Genomic DNA, 14,842 nt, shown 5'->3' with positions numbered 1-14,842 from the left:
GAGGGATCGAAACAAAAATTTGGAATTTCCCAGAGATTAGGGATTGAAGATAAGCAAGATGTGCTTATATATATCCCATTAGAAATTAATACAAAATTTATATATATATATATATATATATTATATTTATTTATTTATTTTCTATAACATATATGTAAAATTATCAAATTACTCGTACAAAAGTTACAAAATTGAGGGGGTGTCCTTGGCTCCCCTGGTTATAGGTATACCTAAAATTAGAAGGGCCTTTTTGTCCATAGTAGTAATGCATAGCTACAGGTTATTGCTCTTAAGTTATGGAGTATATAATTGGAATATAATAGGCAAATTAAATGCTATAAAACACATAATTCTTTTATTATAGAAATAGATTCAATGTAGTGCCAAAATGTAAAGATTTGAGGTTGAAGCCATTTATATTTCTGAAACAATTTGTAAACTCTTCCGGTAATTGATGGACTCAATAGATTCACATGTACGCGAGAGTCAACACATGCATCATTACAACTTAATTTGGAGTATATCAACACATTATGGAAACAAATTGCACAATAGGGAGTTTTGCTGCAAAACAAAACACGTAGGAATCTCCAATTTGCAGCTATATTTGAATGACGATGCCTATATTCATAAAACATGCATGCAAGAAAACTAAAACACCGGGCAGTTTTCAACCACCACACCCTTGGCCGTGGGGCAAATCGCCAATCCGCAATGCTCGCCCTCGTTGCCCCACCACGTGACGCTCTTATTCTCGATGCCGGTGGAGAAGTAGAGCAGCACGGCCATGAAGGCCACCCCGGCATCCAACGCCGCCGACAGGATGTAGTTGTACCTCTGCCACCACTTCTTCCGATACCTAAACACGAAGAAGTTGAAGACGGTGCCCACAAAGATCCAAGCATTGTAGTTGAGAGCAGACGCCGGCGGCAGGTTCGCCGTGGCTCCCAGGAGCACGGGGAGGTTGATGAGGGGGATCCACGACTGCTGCGGGAAGGCCCTGTGGAACCCCCACACAACCACGGGACCCATCAGCCCCACCAGGAAGAACCAGTTGAGAGCCGGGTAGTTCCCCTGGCTGCCGAAGATCCTAATGGGACTAACCAGACCCCAGATCACGGACGCGTCGAAGAACACGTGGTCGTTGGTGCACGTCCAAGGGCTGCTCGAGTCCGGGTCTTGGTGGCATATCCCTTCGATCGAGTGGAGCATCCACCACGCCACGCTCATGTTCACCGTGCCCGCAACCATCGTCCCGATGAACTGCACCAGAAACATCGATCTAGGAGGAATCTTCATGTAGTGTCCCAGCTTGAAATCACTGAGAAACGCCACCGCTTGGCTCATGCTCATGTAGCCGTACACCTTGAAGCACACATTCGCTATTGGCCTTCCGGGATATATAACTCCCATGAGGTACTCCGTGATTATGTTGAGCCCCGGCGTCTGATTTGTTGTTGCAGTGATAATGCTGATAGGAAGCGTGAAGGAGAAGGCCAGGACAGCGGAGAGCACAAGAGCCCAAACAGGCATCTGCACCTCGTCTTTCATGAAGATGCAGAGCATAAGCGCCACGACCAGTGTCACCGCAAGAAGAATGTAGAACCACCACGAAGGTATGTCTTGGTAGTTCTTCATCATCAGTCTAGTGTGGATGTCGATCTTCCCCTTCTTAGAGGCCTTGAACCGCTCGTAGATCTCCTTTCCATAGAACAACGCGACGTGGGAGATAGTGGCTGCGATGGTGGCGAAGCCAAACCCATAGGCGAGAGCGAACATGATGCTCAAGTGAATCCGGCCCTGCTTCGCATACTGAGCCTTGTCGAGCTTGAAGTTGTTGTTGACAATGGCTTTGATGTCGTAGTCTTGGCCGTCGGCGGTGAAGAGGTCGACGGAGTAGAGGGGGAAGGTCTTGGCGTTGTAGACGTTGAGACCCCAGTAGGAGATGGGGACGACGACGTACATGATGACGAAGTAGCCGACGAAGATGTTGGCGATGGCGAAGAAGGGGGAGATGAGGGGGCTGAAGAGGAAGGAGGCGACGACGGACCAGTCGAGGGTGAGAGCGCCGATGGCGAGGCCGTTGAAGCCGGAGCCGAGCTGCTGGGCGGTGACGGAGTGTGGGAAGGCCCAGCATAGCCATGAGATGCTCTGTAGGGTTTTGAAGAGGTAGCCTGGGAAGAGGTACCATAGAAAGCTGCATGTTAGGGCAATCAAGAAGAACTTGGATCGTGACATCTGCTTCTTCGCGCCCTCATCTGCCTTTTCATCCTTTTCATGCAGTGTTCTGCAAAGCCCATAATTTCCTTACAATATTAATATCAAAACCTGAAATTTAAAGAGGGGCTTTTCAACTTTGTGCATGAGATAAATCACATTTTATAAGAACCTATGTTTGAACAACATGCAATTATGATTGTGGATTAATATATACTCCTTTCTATTGTTTTTAAGAGTCTCAGTTGTGATTTCTGTTTTCTTTGTTTCTTTCTAATATGTACCTTATTTCAAAATGTAAAGAGATTCTTCATGTTTTACTTTTCTTTTATTACAACAGCATCAAAAAAAGAAAACAATTGATAAGATTGTAAATGTACTTTTTTGGTATATATATAGTAGTACTAATTTAGTGACTAGGAATACTTACAACTAAAGAATGGAGGGAGTAAATCCTAATTGGAGGGGTCTCCACATCCTCTCACAAGGACATGATTCACAAGATTCTTTATTTGGAATGTAGGTAGCAACTCGATCGAAATACAACATTTGGGCTAATCTATTCTACCTTTTGGTGTTCAACTTACATCCCATGATTAATTTTTTTATTTTTTCTTTTTTAATTTTCTCTCATTTTAATTTAGTCTTGCAATTATTACTTAGAATTCCTTACATCGAATTATAGAATTCTACTTGTTGTTTAGCATTTAATTGATTATTTTATAATAGGTATATAATATATATATTTTAAAACTTCATTTTTTTATTGATAAAGTGTGAATTATGATTTATAATTATATATATTATACTTCATTCGTCCACGAATATTGTATGTTTATTACACAATATCAATGTTAGTGGTTTAAATTCCTTTCACCACCCAATTATTAATTATGAACCATTTTTTACATTTTATACACATCTCCTAATTATTTATTAAAATTCGTATCTTTCACTTCACCGTATAATCTTAATTTGTGGACTAAGGAAGTATATTTATAAAATATATTAATGAATGAGACGTATAAAATTATGGGACGGAGAATATTAATAAACACAAACGAGGCCGTCTAGGAAGTTTCGTTGTATTCGACTATGCTATGCATGATAGAAAATAATATTAAAACATCAACATCTTATGACAGCGCATCATTAATATTGGGATCCATTTTCAGGACGTGAAAATCAACTAGTACTGTATCTGCATGAAATAGACAGATTACTTTACTCGGAATGATGCATCATTATTATTATATCTAAGAATTTAGGCCTTAGCTCATTCACGGGAATGTGTTGACAAATTAAACTAAGCTAGAATACCAAGTTGCTTAATTTTAGCATAAAAAAACAATCTACAGCTAAGAGATGAAAGTTACTAGTCGTCAAAAATACAATTATATCTCTATCATAATTCATATGTATCTCAGTATCTGTGTTTTATTAAATAATAGAAGAGATCATATTTATTTATAGTAAGAAATAAGAAGTGAGAATATATATGAAGGAACCTGAAGAGTGAAATCTGGACGAGAGTGCTGGGCCACCACATGTGTGCCGGATCCACTACGTATTTCCTTAGCAGTCCAGCCCATCCATATCCAAGAACCTATCGTCAAACTCCATTTTTTTATTCCTCATTTCCTTTACTTATTGAACATTAATTAGTAACTTGAAATCACTCTTAATCAGCTCAATAACTATGAAAATAAGCGCTCATAAAACGTCAAACATTGTATCATCTCAAAAACCAAATGCCCTCTCCCTCCCAATTATATAGGTAGATTTAATTTTGCATAAGGGTTAAGAAAATCATTGGTAAAAAAAATTATACAAGTAATTTCCTAATTTTGCATAGTTAAGAAAATTATATAAGCATATCATTGGTAAAGAAAATTAATTTTGTAATTTCCTAATTTTGCGTAAGGGTTAAGAAAATCATTGGGTTAAGAGTATTTGATAATGCGTTTATGCTAGAGTTAATCAAAGAATTAGAAATATCTTATCCTTTATGAAAATCAATCTATATATTTAGGACATTCAGACAAGTATAACTGGAACAGAACAAGGGGAGTATATCGAAAAAAGAGAAAATTAAATTCTAAAAATCTATAGCATAATCCAAGAATCATCATCTTTATAATGTTTATGTGTTTATTTTTGGTCTTGGGGGTTTGGGGAATTGACTTTCCATTCCTTAAAGCAAGAGAAACAATCCAATAGTTTTATTTATAAATATTGTAAAATGCAATTCGTAAAATAAGTCACCACATCTCATAACATCAGCTGCCGGCCGGATGCTACAATAGTATTTTGTTTGTAGCTCAAAGCTGTAATCCCCCTCCCCCTCAAAAAAAAAAAAAGATAAAGCTTTTCAACAAAAGGAATCTAAATGGCAGAGTATCATGAAGTACTAAAGATATTTATATTTCAATTATTTTGAAAACTTTAAATATCAAATTTATTCGAGATTTGGAGGGCAGAACTTATAATAAACTGTATACCTAAGGGCTCATTTGCAATGTATGATAAGTGTTGAATAGATATCTATACCATCCCAATATGTTATTTGGGTCAAAACTCAAAGTCCTTTATAAATTAATGGTTCGTTATCTATTATCCATATCTTTTAGATTCTATATCACATCTTGTGATAACGTAAAGTATATCTTACTAAATATGATATTAATATCTAATAAATTAATGGATATCATAGTTAAAGATATCTCGTCTTATCCCATACCACGTAACAAACGAGTCCTAAAAGCATTAAAATAATTCGAGATTTAATTAAAATGAAAAAGAATAATCAATCGATATATCTAGACCATGATATACTTTAGCTAGGATTAGGAATCTCTAGGGGTGAGGCAGCAGCTAGCGTATCTTGAGATAATGAGATTCATCATTTCAATTTTAAAATACACATTTAAATACTGATGACGACGATTTGAAAGGGACAATTACAATTACAATAGCAAGTTGGACATTAATAGACAAAACATTACACAAATTGTATCGAAAATTAGTGCAGGTTATGAAGCACATATTTCAAGAGAAATGGGCAGACATAACAGTAATAACACTCTTTTTAACTCAAAAGAAAAACATTATTTTCTAGCAAAAATGTCATTTTATACTAACTTATGAAAAATTACAAATAATGTTAATACTATCATAATTGTTAACAATTTTATTATATTAGTAAAAAAAACAATTTTTTCATACTAACTTATGAAAAATTTCAAATAATGTTAATACTATCATAATTGTTAACAATTTTATTATATTAGTAAAAAAACATTTTTTTTCTTGCCACCTCAGTTTCAATCAATTCGATGAAATTGAGCCCACGATTGGAATTCCCTATACGTACAAAATCACTAAACAAATTTGCAAATTGGAGATCAAAATGATGCCAGATTGAAAAAAGTGGTTTGAAAACTTTGCAGTTAAAAATCAAGTATTCTTGTCGTGATCTCAGTTTCAGCAATCAATGATTAAATTTGTAAAATTTCAATAAACTATAATTACGTTTCCCTTCTTTTTTTAATAAGCTATGTAATTTTCGAAAATACAAGAATTCAGCTGATTGGATTAGCTGTTCAACCGCACTAACAACACCCAAAAAACAAATTTTCCAGAATGCGAAACAAAGTTTTTATTGCTTTCTGAAACCAAAGGAAAAGGGAAAAAAAAGGCTGAAATAACTCTACACTGCGGGTTCGATCATAGAGGGTGGGACACTGGGATATAAAGTACTCTTTTCGAATTGTTTTACAAAATTTGAGCATTTCTTTAATATGGTAAAAATTTATTTATTTATTTAGTTATTTTCACTTGTATATAAAATATTAACTCTTTAAAATTCGTAAAAAAAAAATTGTTCAAGGGATAGAGGAGAAAGTACTATCTAGCAAAGCCGCAGCAGAAGGCGACCAAAAAGTCACCAACCATATCCAAACAACACTGATATTTATCCAATAATACTATTGAAAAAAAGCACATATTTATGTAATACTAGTATTTTATTTTATTAATATATTAATACCTGAGTGGTGATAATAAGGAGCCATCCAGCAAGAAAAGATATCTTCCGCCCATAAAAAGCAATGATAATATCGACAATCATAACCGCGTAGGCCGGCCCGTTTCCGAAAGCGCTGCCCGCATTAGCGAAGATGGATATGAGCACGTGCTCCTTGATGTTAAACGGGCCCGGGTTGAGCGAGAACTCCCGGGGCCCCAACCCGGGAATCGAAACCGTCCACTTGGTCGACGGCAGCACGGCGGCCATGAAACGGCCGATGGGCAGCGTGGCGACGAGCACAGTGATCTGCGTGATGACCAGCGGCGACCGCCGGTACGAGAAGAACTGGTTGAGGAAGGAGAGGAGCACGCACGAGAGGAGCCCCAGCGCCCACATTCGGAACGTCCATACGGGTAGGGTCGGGTCGTCGGTTATCGGTACGGTTAGCCGGACTTGCTCGATCGGCGAGATCTCGTCGTCGTCGTCGTAGTCGTCCAGTTTTGGTGGTGGTTGGGATTGGGAGAGAGGAGGCTCAGCTTCTTCCACTGTTCCCATGCTTGGAATTTTAGGGAAAGCGATTTAGTTAAGAAGCTATGGTGATAATGGTGTGGCTACTAATAGTTACTACTGTACGATGAGTTTATGTGAGTAATATTCAGCTGACATTTATATCTACATATAACATCAAGATTAGGGATGTCAATTGGGCCAATTCACTTGATTTCGGGCCAACTCATTCGATTTCGGGTTATTTTTAGTTCAGACTAGTTGATTTTTTTATTTTTTGGGCTAAAATTTTCCGACTCTAACCCACTCGATTTTGAGCTCGCAAAATTACGATTTTTTTATATGTTTAATTTTTTTTATAGATAATCATATTCTAGTAATAAAAATATATCGTATTTTTTAAATCAAGACATTTCGCCTTATTTTAGATACAAAAATTAATGTTATTTTAACGTAGATTTACATAATATCTAACTTTAACTTCATTTCCGACAAAAAATGTATATAGATTTAATATAAATGAATATCTTTCTTTGACTTTTATATCCAGTTGTTTGTTATTAACAGTTGAAAAAAATCAAAACATATTCTACAAGCATCAAAATGTTATTATCGAATTAAAAAGTAAAATATTAAAGTTTAAAAATCAATTATTAAGAAAGTGTTCGGTTAATCGGGCCAATCCACTCAGTTTTCGGGTCAATCTTATAGGGCTCAGGCTATTTTCGGTTCGCGTCATTCGGGCTAAAAAATTTCAGCCCTAACCCTCATTTTTTATCGGTCTATTTGGGTCGATTCGTCGACTTCGGGCTTTTTTGACATCCCTAGTTAAGATAGTGAAATATAAGGGGAAAAAGAAAATTATGATTAATAAGTAATAATATGAGGGGAAGATAATGAAAAAAGAAAAAGAATAAGGTAATTGCACGAAGTTTGGACCATTAGTCTCTTTATTTATTTATTTTTATTTTTGTTAGTACTCCAATGTTTTAGGCTACATTGTTTTCTTCTTCTTTTCTCAATGGGCTAAAGACTAAAGTGTGATTTTTTTTAATAAGTATTACTGTATTAGCCAGAAATATAATCGTTGTATACATATATAGAGAGATAAATAATTTATTGAGATTCAAGCAATTTGAGAATTCGTTTGAATAGTCGCGAACAAATTATTTAATTTTGATCAATAAATGAATAATATTTATAAACAAGCATTTTGGTCCGGGGTTCGAATTCTGAAGGTGGTGAAATTTTGAACATATTAAATAGATACGTTTGCTCATCAGTTGTATTAAGTTATTCGTAAAATTAATTATTAATTTTATTCATTATTTTTATTTAAAAAAAAAATCAAATTGTCAATCAAATCTAACCTTGTGTATGTGGTGGGGGTGGGAGTGGGAATATATATTGGCCGTCACATCTTGTTAAATGTTAACTACATAGAGATCATGCATATTAAATTAGTTTCTTGTTTTATGATGCTTGCTGTGGTTTTGTGGTAGATATAATTGAGGAACTAAGCCATACTTTGTCGCCGGTTCTTGTTATTAACTTCTTTTGAAGTGTCGTCATTGTTGGATCATGGAGTCTTGATTAGATTAGAATTAAAATTTATAGGCCTAGAGTTATTCTAGTCATAGTAGGATTATAATTATAATGAATTTTTCCTTCTTATGAATAGCGCATTTATCTAAGAAGAAGAAAACGAAATCTATCTTACGTGGCATCCGTATAATAATTACATTATAATTTTCTTCAATTTTTATTTATTTTTATTTCTTTTTTCTAAATTTTCTAAATCTCTAATCAATCTCCACATCTAAAAACCATTAAATAATCATACAAATTTAATTTTTTTTTTCTAAATCTCTAATCAGAGATAAATTTCAAATAACTATTGCAGTTTCTCTTTTAACATTTTGTGGGTTGATACTCTGCTTGTATATATATTTCATAATGCATCTAATTTAAGGCAATTTCAAATAAATTTCACACCTTTTTATTAATTTTAAAACAATTTCATTCTGTACTCTATTTTAGTAAAATAGAATTCATGAATCAAAAAATGCAATTATATAATTTCACACATTTATGTAATAATTGATTCCATCGAAGTTCAACGGACTACTTACTAGTTATAATTATAGAGAGAAATTCTTTAATAGAGGAATATGACTTGACAACACCCTTAGACGTAGTCTTATTGGGATGAATTGATAATCAATTATCATATATTTTTTCTTAATTTTCCTAATTGTTCTCCGTGTTATTTCCTAATAAGTGGTATCAAGAGCCCCAAGTTTTATGCGAGCGAATACGATAGTTGACAGAAAAATACCAATTCATTAGAAGAAGGACGAGTAAAAGTTGTTGGATTTGAGGTAATGCGTTTATCGTTTGCTTAGAAATATCATGTTTCACAATTCCAAAGCTAAGACCACGAAAGAGATGATGGAGATATTGTTAGAGAGCACAAATCAAAAGTGAAGATCAACGGACACGTCAGTCGATGAGATCTAAGATGGATTGATCTTGAGCAACCAATTCGAATCATTGGTGTTGTATACGATGATCAATACAAAAGATTGCAATTGCTATTGTAGGAGCAAAGTGTGATGCAAATGTACGATGATGTTTATCTTAGCCACATGAGTGTGGTGGGGAGAGCAGTTGTTGAAGCAAGAGCTATCAGATCTCAGTACGATTGGTTAGTGTGAGGACTGTAATTTTGAAAAATAAAAAATTGTGTGTTTTTCGAAGGATGACAAAACCTTGAAGCAGCAGAGTCAGATGCCCAAGATTCTCATAGTTCATGTAGGCAAGTTATTGAATTAGATATTTGACTCGGGTAGGAGCAATGGAGTTCAGAATCAACAAGCCATTATTAAAGAATCAAACATACTACCACCACCGATGCATGTCAAATAGCAGATGATGCATGCATGTGGAGGATAAGAGCTAGTGAAAACTTACAATGGACAAGATTGATTCTCTGATGTCTATGTTTACTAAGAAGGTGACTTTATAGAGATTGTATCTATGCATAGTTTCAACTAGCCTGGTAACTTGAGAAGAAGGCTTGGCGCTACCGTACAAATACAGGAAAAAAGTTTAGAACTTATGATTATATATGAGATTAGTCTCATAGAAGAATTCTAGTTGGAGCATGATTATGTTTATTAGGATTTTCCCTTTCTTATAAATTGCCCTTTATTGTAATTGTAGAATACACAATATTTTCATAAGAAATTCTCTAGTGGATAAAATCTTTGCCAAGATGTAATCTCATAGAGCGGAACTGAGTAACAAATTCTCTTGTGTTTTACTTGTTTTTCGTAATGATTGTGTGTGTCATTTTATAACAAATGGTATCAATAGCCTCATGTTTGGTAGGAGCAGATGCCACAAATAGGGATGTCAATTCAGCTCGAAACTCGGGCTGATCCGAATAAAATGACAATTAGGGCTGAAAAATTTCAACCCAATAAAATTTTAGCCCGAATAGCTCGACAACCAGATATGGTTGGCCCGAAGATAACCCAAGTCCTATAGGACTGACCAGAAAACAATGTGTTTGCCTGGTTATATGAAATTTTTCTCGTTATTTGATTTTTCAATTTCATTATTTTGTCTCTAAAAGTTAGTATACTAAGTTTTTTTTCAAAGGTTTGTGAAATATGTTTTTATTCAATATTTGAAAGTCATACTCATTATTTTACCTTTTTGTGTTTTTAATCTAATACTTAACATAAAATATTTAGATGTAAAATTTTTAAAATGATAATCATTTAAGAAAAATGTGGGAATCCCTATCCCTATAAGAGTTGCATATTAGTTAATGTAAGTCGATGTCGAAAAAATATTACTTATTTATGTTTGTATTTGTTTGTTACTAATAGAAAAAATTATTAGGAGAAATATATTAATTATTAGCATTATTTATTTTTTAATAAAATTTTAGAGCCAGACTAGCTTGATGGGCTAACCCAAAACTAAAAATTTAAGGTTGGAATTTAGAATTTATAATTCGAACTTTTTAAAAAATTCGAATAGCCCATAATTTTATAAAACTAACCTAAAATTCGATGAATTCATCTGATTGACATCCTTAACCACAAGAGACCTTATATTGGCTAGATCATAAGTAAATTAGAGCTTGAGCAATGTTGTACTTTCAGCCACGTCAATTCCAATGAAGAAGAATCCGCCTAACAGATAGCAATAATATACTACCTACGTCCCAATAGTAATGTCCCATTTTTCTTAATGGGACGTTTCAATACAAATGTCTCATTCCCTTTTTGGTAATATATTACTCCCTCCGTCCGTCAAAAGTGGACCACTTTTACTATATCGGGCGTCCGCAAAGAGTATATCACTTTCCTTTTATAGAAATGATCTCACCATCCACTTTAATCTTTTATCCTTACAAACACTCTTTATTTACAAAAAAATCACCCAAAATTCAATCTCAACCACACATCTCATAAAGTGGTGGGACTCTTTCTCCACTACATCAAAATTATCACCAATTTTATTAAATCTCGTGCCCAGCCAAAGTGGTCCACTTTTGGCGGACGGAGGGAGTATCTCTCTATACCTAATATTTAATTAATTTTCACCAACCCACTTTATATACTTTTTACATATTTTTTAATCTCCGTGCCCAAAAACTATGAGACACTACTATTGAGACAGATGGAGTACTAGTTAACTAATTGCTTGTATTAAAAAAAAACCAAAAGAAATTTAATGTTTTTAAGAAAAGGACTATCAATTTTGTTTGACAATCTAGCTAAATACTACTCCCCTTGTCCCACTTCAAATGTCTTGTTTTCCTTTTTGGGTTGTCCCACTTTAAATGTCTTGTGGAAAAAATTATCCTCAAAAAGTAGAATTTTTGGGACCCACATCACCTTTTCAACTCTACACTAGACCACTTAATTATATAATTAACATTTTCTTAAATAACCGTGTCGAAAAGAAACAAGACATTTCATTTGGGACGGAGGGAGTACTATAGTTATGTCTGACATTAAAATTTAGAGCCTGGTCGAACTATAGTCATTCAAAACCTGAACTTAAATGAATATGCAGCTCTAATCAAGAGTTCCTCGTATTTTGAGATCGGAAGATCTTCACACTCTAAGGTTTCCTAGGGCTTCTTCGTGATGTCAGCTTAAGAGAATGAGTTCAGTAGCACAGTGTGGCATCCAAATCTTCATTTTTTTAGATTGACTTCGACATCTTGGAACTATTTTTCTTCAGCTTTCTTCTTCAAAGCCCAAGTCTAATAATTTCTTCTGACCTGATATATTTTAAAGCTGAGACATTATCTTTCAAGGTGTGGGACTATATATTTTCAGAAGTTTTGGTATCAGATTAAAACACTTATACCAATACTTTAACAAATTCCCTTTTTTTGAATACAACAAATCACAACAATAGACAATGCTTCGTTAATTGTCTTGAAGGGCATCTACATTGGAGAAGATTGGCTTTTAAAAGTGGTCTCCACCGCTTAAAAGCCCACACCGACACACTCCACATTGGAGAGTAAACCTCTTGACTCTTAAATTTTGATTTTTATTTTGTATTTTGATTTTAATATTGATTTCAATAAAAACTAATATTAAATTTAACAACATAAAATTTATTAAAATAAAAATCAAGCATTACATTAAAAAAAGATTTGACGTTGGATGTGCGTCGGCATCCGCGCCCTCATTGTGGATGCTCTAAGTTCTTCTTAGGGATGACAATGGATATTGGACCCGGTCTAGATCCGTGGATCCGGATCTCAAAATTTTGGACACGACGGATCTGGGCCGGATTTGGATCTCCTCTCAATTTTGAATTTTTAGATCCGGATCCGCGAATCAATACAACAGTAGACCCACGGATCTAGATCTGTGAACCTGCAGATTTGACGCATATGGATCTGGATCACAAATTTTCAGACCCGTCGGATTTGGGGCGAATCTAGACCTGTAAAAATAAAACGGATTTGGATCTAGTACTTATAAGATCCGATCCTGATCCGACCCATTGTCATCCCTAGTTTTTCTTTTAACGAATAAACTAAAAGATATGGATTTAGCAATTTTAGTTTTTTTGTTTGTTTTTTTTTTCTCTTTTTCTGTCTTAGTTCAAGTGTTGGCCCAATAACAAAGAACAAAAGTAAAAGTATTTTACACTTTAAATTATAAAATTGTCAAAAATTTTATCTCTTATACATGAGGCTGACTGGCTGAGCATCAATTTAAAATTGAGCCGAACCGACCTTTCCAACATTTAAACCGAATCAAACCGATAATGGTTCGAAAATCGACCAAAACTGAAGCGATGGAAATCGATCGATTTTAGTTGGTTTTTAAATCGAACCAATTCTAATTTAACATACTCCCTCCGTCCAAAATTTAAAGCCCCACTTTGATGTGAGCACGAAAACTAAGAAAACTGAAAAAGATGATGTGAATGAAATAAAGGGGTAGTAGTTAAGAGATTAGATTACTTTTACTAATCTTTGATTACGAGATTGCTTTTAATTTTTGGATTTATTTTTATTCGTCTCTCATTCTCTGAAAATCACTCACACAACACACACAACAACACAACAACCGCGTGCCACCGACGAGAAGCCACGACCGCCAACACTCTCCTTCAACGGCGGTAGCAGCCGCTGTCACAGTCCAAAACCATTTATTTTCTTTATACTACTTTTATTTGTAAATTATTTAATTTTCAAGTTTTTAAATACATATATATAATTATTTACAATTAAATATATATATATACATGGTTGAGTTCAATAGAGAATTGTCTTTTTATTCATTATGAACAAATCTATTCATTTTACGAACAGATCAACATAAGTAATGAACAGTCGTATTTAGTAAAAATAAAAAAAAAAAACTCATCACCAGCAAGATTCGAACCCTTGGCAAATTGTTGTTCATGTGGTACATTGATCTGTTCATTAAAATTATAGATTTGTTCGTTTTTATTTTACGAATTCTCTATTCTCCACAATATTTAGCTTCTCTGTTGAACCCTTATATATATATATATATAATTGAATTATGTCTAGTAATACGTGTGTGTATATATATATATACATGCAGTAGTTAGCTAATTAACATAAACTAAAAGAATTTTATTTTATTAAATTTTATTTTATACCCATACGAAATGAATAGCTGATAGTTTTCTAAGTAAGCTATATATATCATATTATATATGTGTACCTAATAGTGTAGCTATGTTACTATGTACCTTTCCCACAAAGCCACGTGTCTTGCTTGCAAGGAAAACTAGTGGTGAATAGTTAAGCCTAAGATAATAGGCTTGTATATATACCCTCGACAGTTTTCTTATTTTCTCATCCCCAACACTTTACCAATCTTATACAATTAATTTATAGCTTTATACTAAAATATATAGTAATTGACGGTGCTGGACGAGTAAATTGAATTTTTCAAAGCTCAAGTTTCAGGTTTCAGGTGTGAGATTTATTTAAATGCATGTTGTGATTAATTATTGTTCATTTTAATATTATGTGTTTATCATATAAGTTAAATTAAATATTGCTAGGGACCATCATAATTGGTCTAGGATGGTAAAAATCCTTAGTATGCCACAATGCGATATACATGTTAAAGTTATGATTGCAAATGTACGATGATGTTGCACATCCTTAAAAGTGGTCTCCACCGCTTAAAAGCCCACACCGACACACTCCACATTGGAGAGTAAGCCTCCAGACTCTTAAATTTTGATTTTTATTTTGTATTTGATTTAATATTGATTTCAATAAAAACTAATATTAAATTTAACAACATAAAAGTTATTAAAATAAAAATCAAGCATTACATTAAAAAAAGATTTGACGTCGGATGTGCGTCGGCATCCGCGCCCCCACTGTGGATGCTCTAAGTTCTTCTTAGAGATGACAATGGATATTGGACCCGATCTAGATCCATGGATCCAGAACCATTTTTCAGGGTCTGGATCTCAAAATTTTGGACACGACGGATCTGGGCCGGATCAGGATCTCCTCTCAATTTTGAATTTTCTGATCCGGATCCGCGG

General features: G+C 34.3%; 1 protein-coding gene across 1 annotated transcript; it reads right to left on the bottom strand.

Moving 5' to 3' along the window:
• Nucleotides 1–479: 479 nt before the first annotated feature.
• Nucleotides 480–7,048, bottom strand: LOC130992559 (oligopeptide transporter 4-like). Its single transcript, XM_057917237.1, has 3 exons — nucleotides 6,266–7,048; nucleotides 3,726–3,823; nucleotides 480–2,287 (listed from the first exon to the last, which is right to left on the bottom strand). Exons 1-3 carry the CDS (start codon nucleotides 6,797–6,799, stop codon nucleotides 652–654), a joined length of 2,268 nt encoding a protein of 755 aa, XP_057773220.1. The 5' UTR covers nucleotides 6,800–7,048; the 3' UTR covers nucleotides 480–651.
• Nucleotides 7,049–14,842: the final 7,794 nt, after the last annotated feature.

The sequence above is a fragment of the Salvia miltiorrhiza genome, chromosome 7 (genome assembly GCF_028751815.1).
Source record: "Salvia miltiorrhiza cultivar Shanhuang (shh) chromosome 7, IMPLAD_Smil_shh, whole genome shotgun sequence".
Taxonomy (NCBI): Eukaryota; Viridiplantae; Streptophyta; class Magnoliopsida; order Lamiales; family Lamiaceae; genus Salvia; species Salvia miltiorrhiza.
This window is presented reverse-complemented; position numbering and strand designations above follow the sequence as displayed.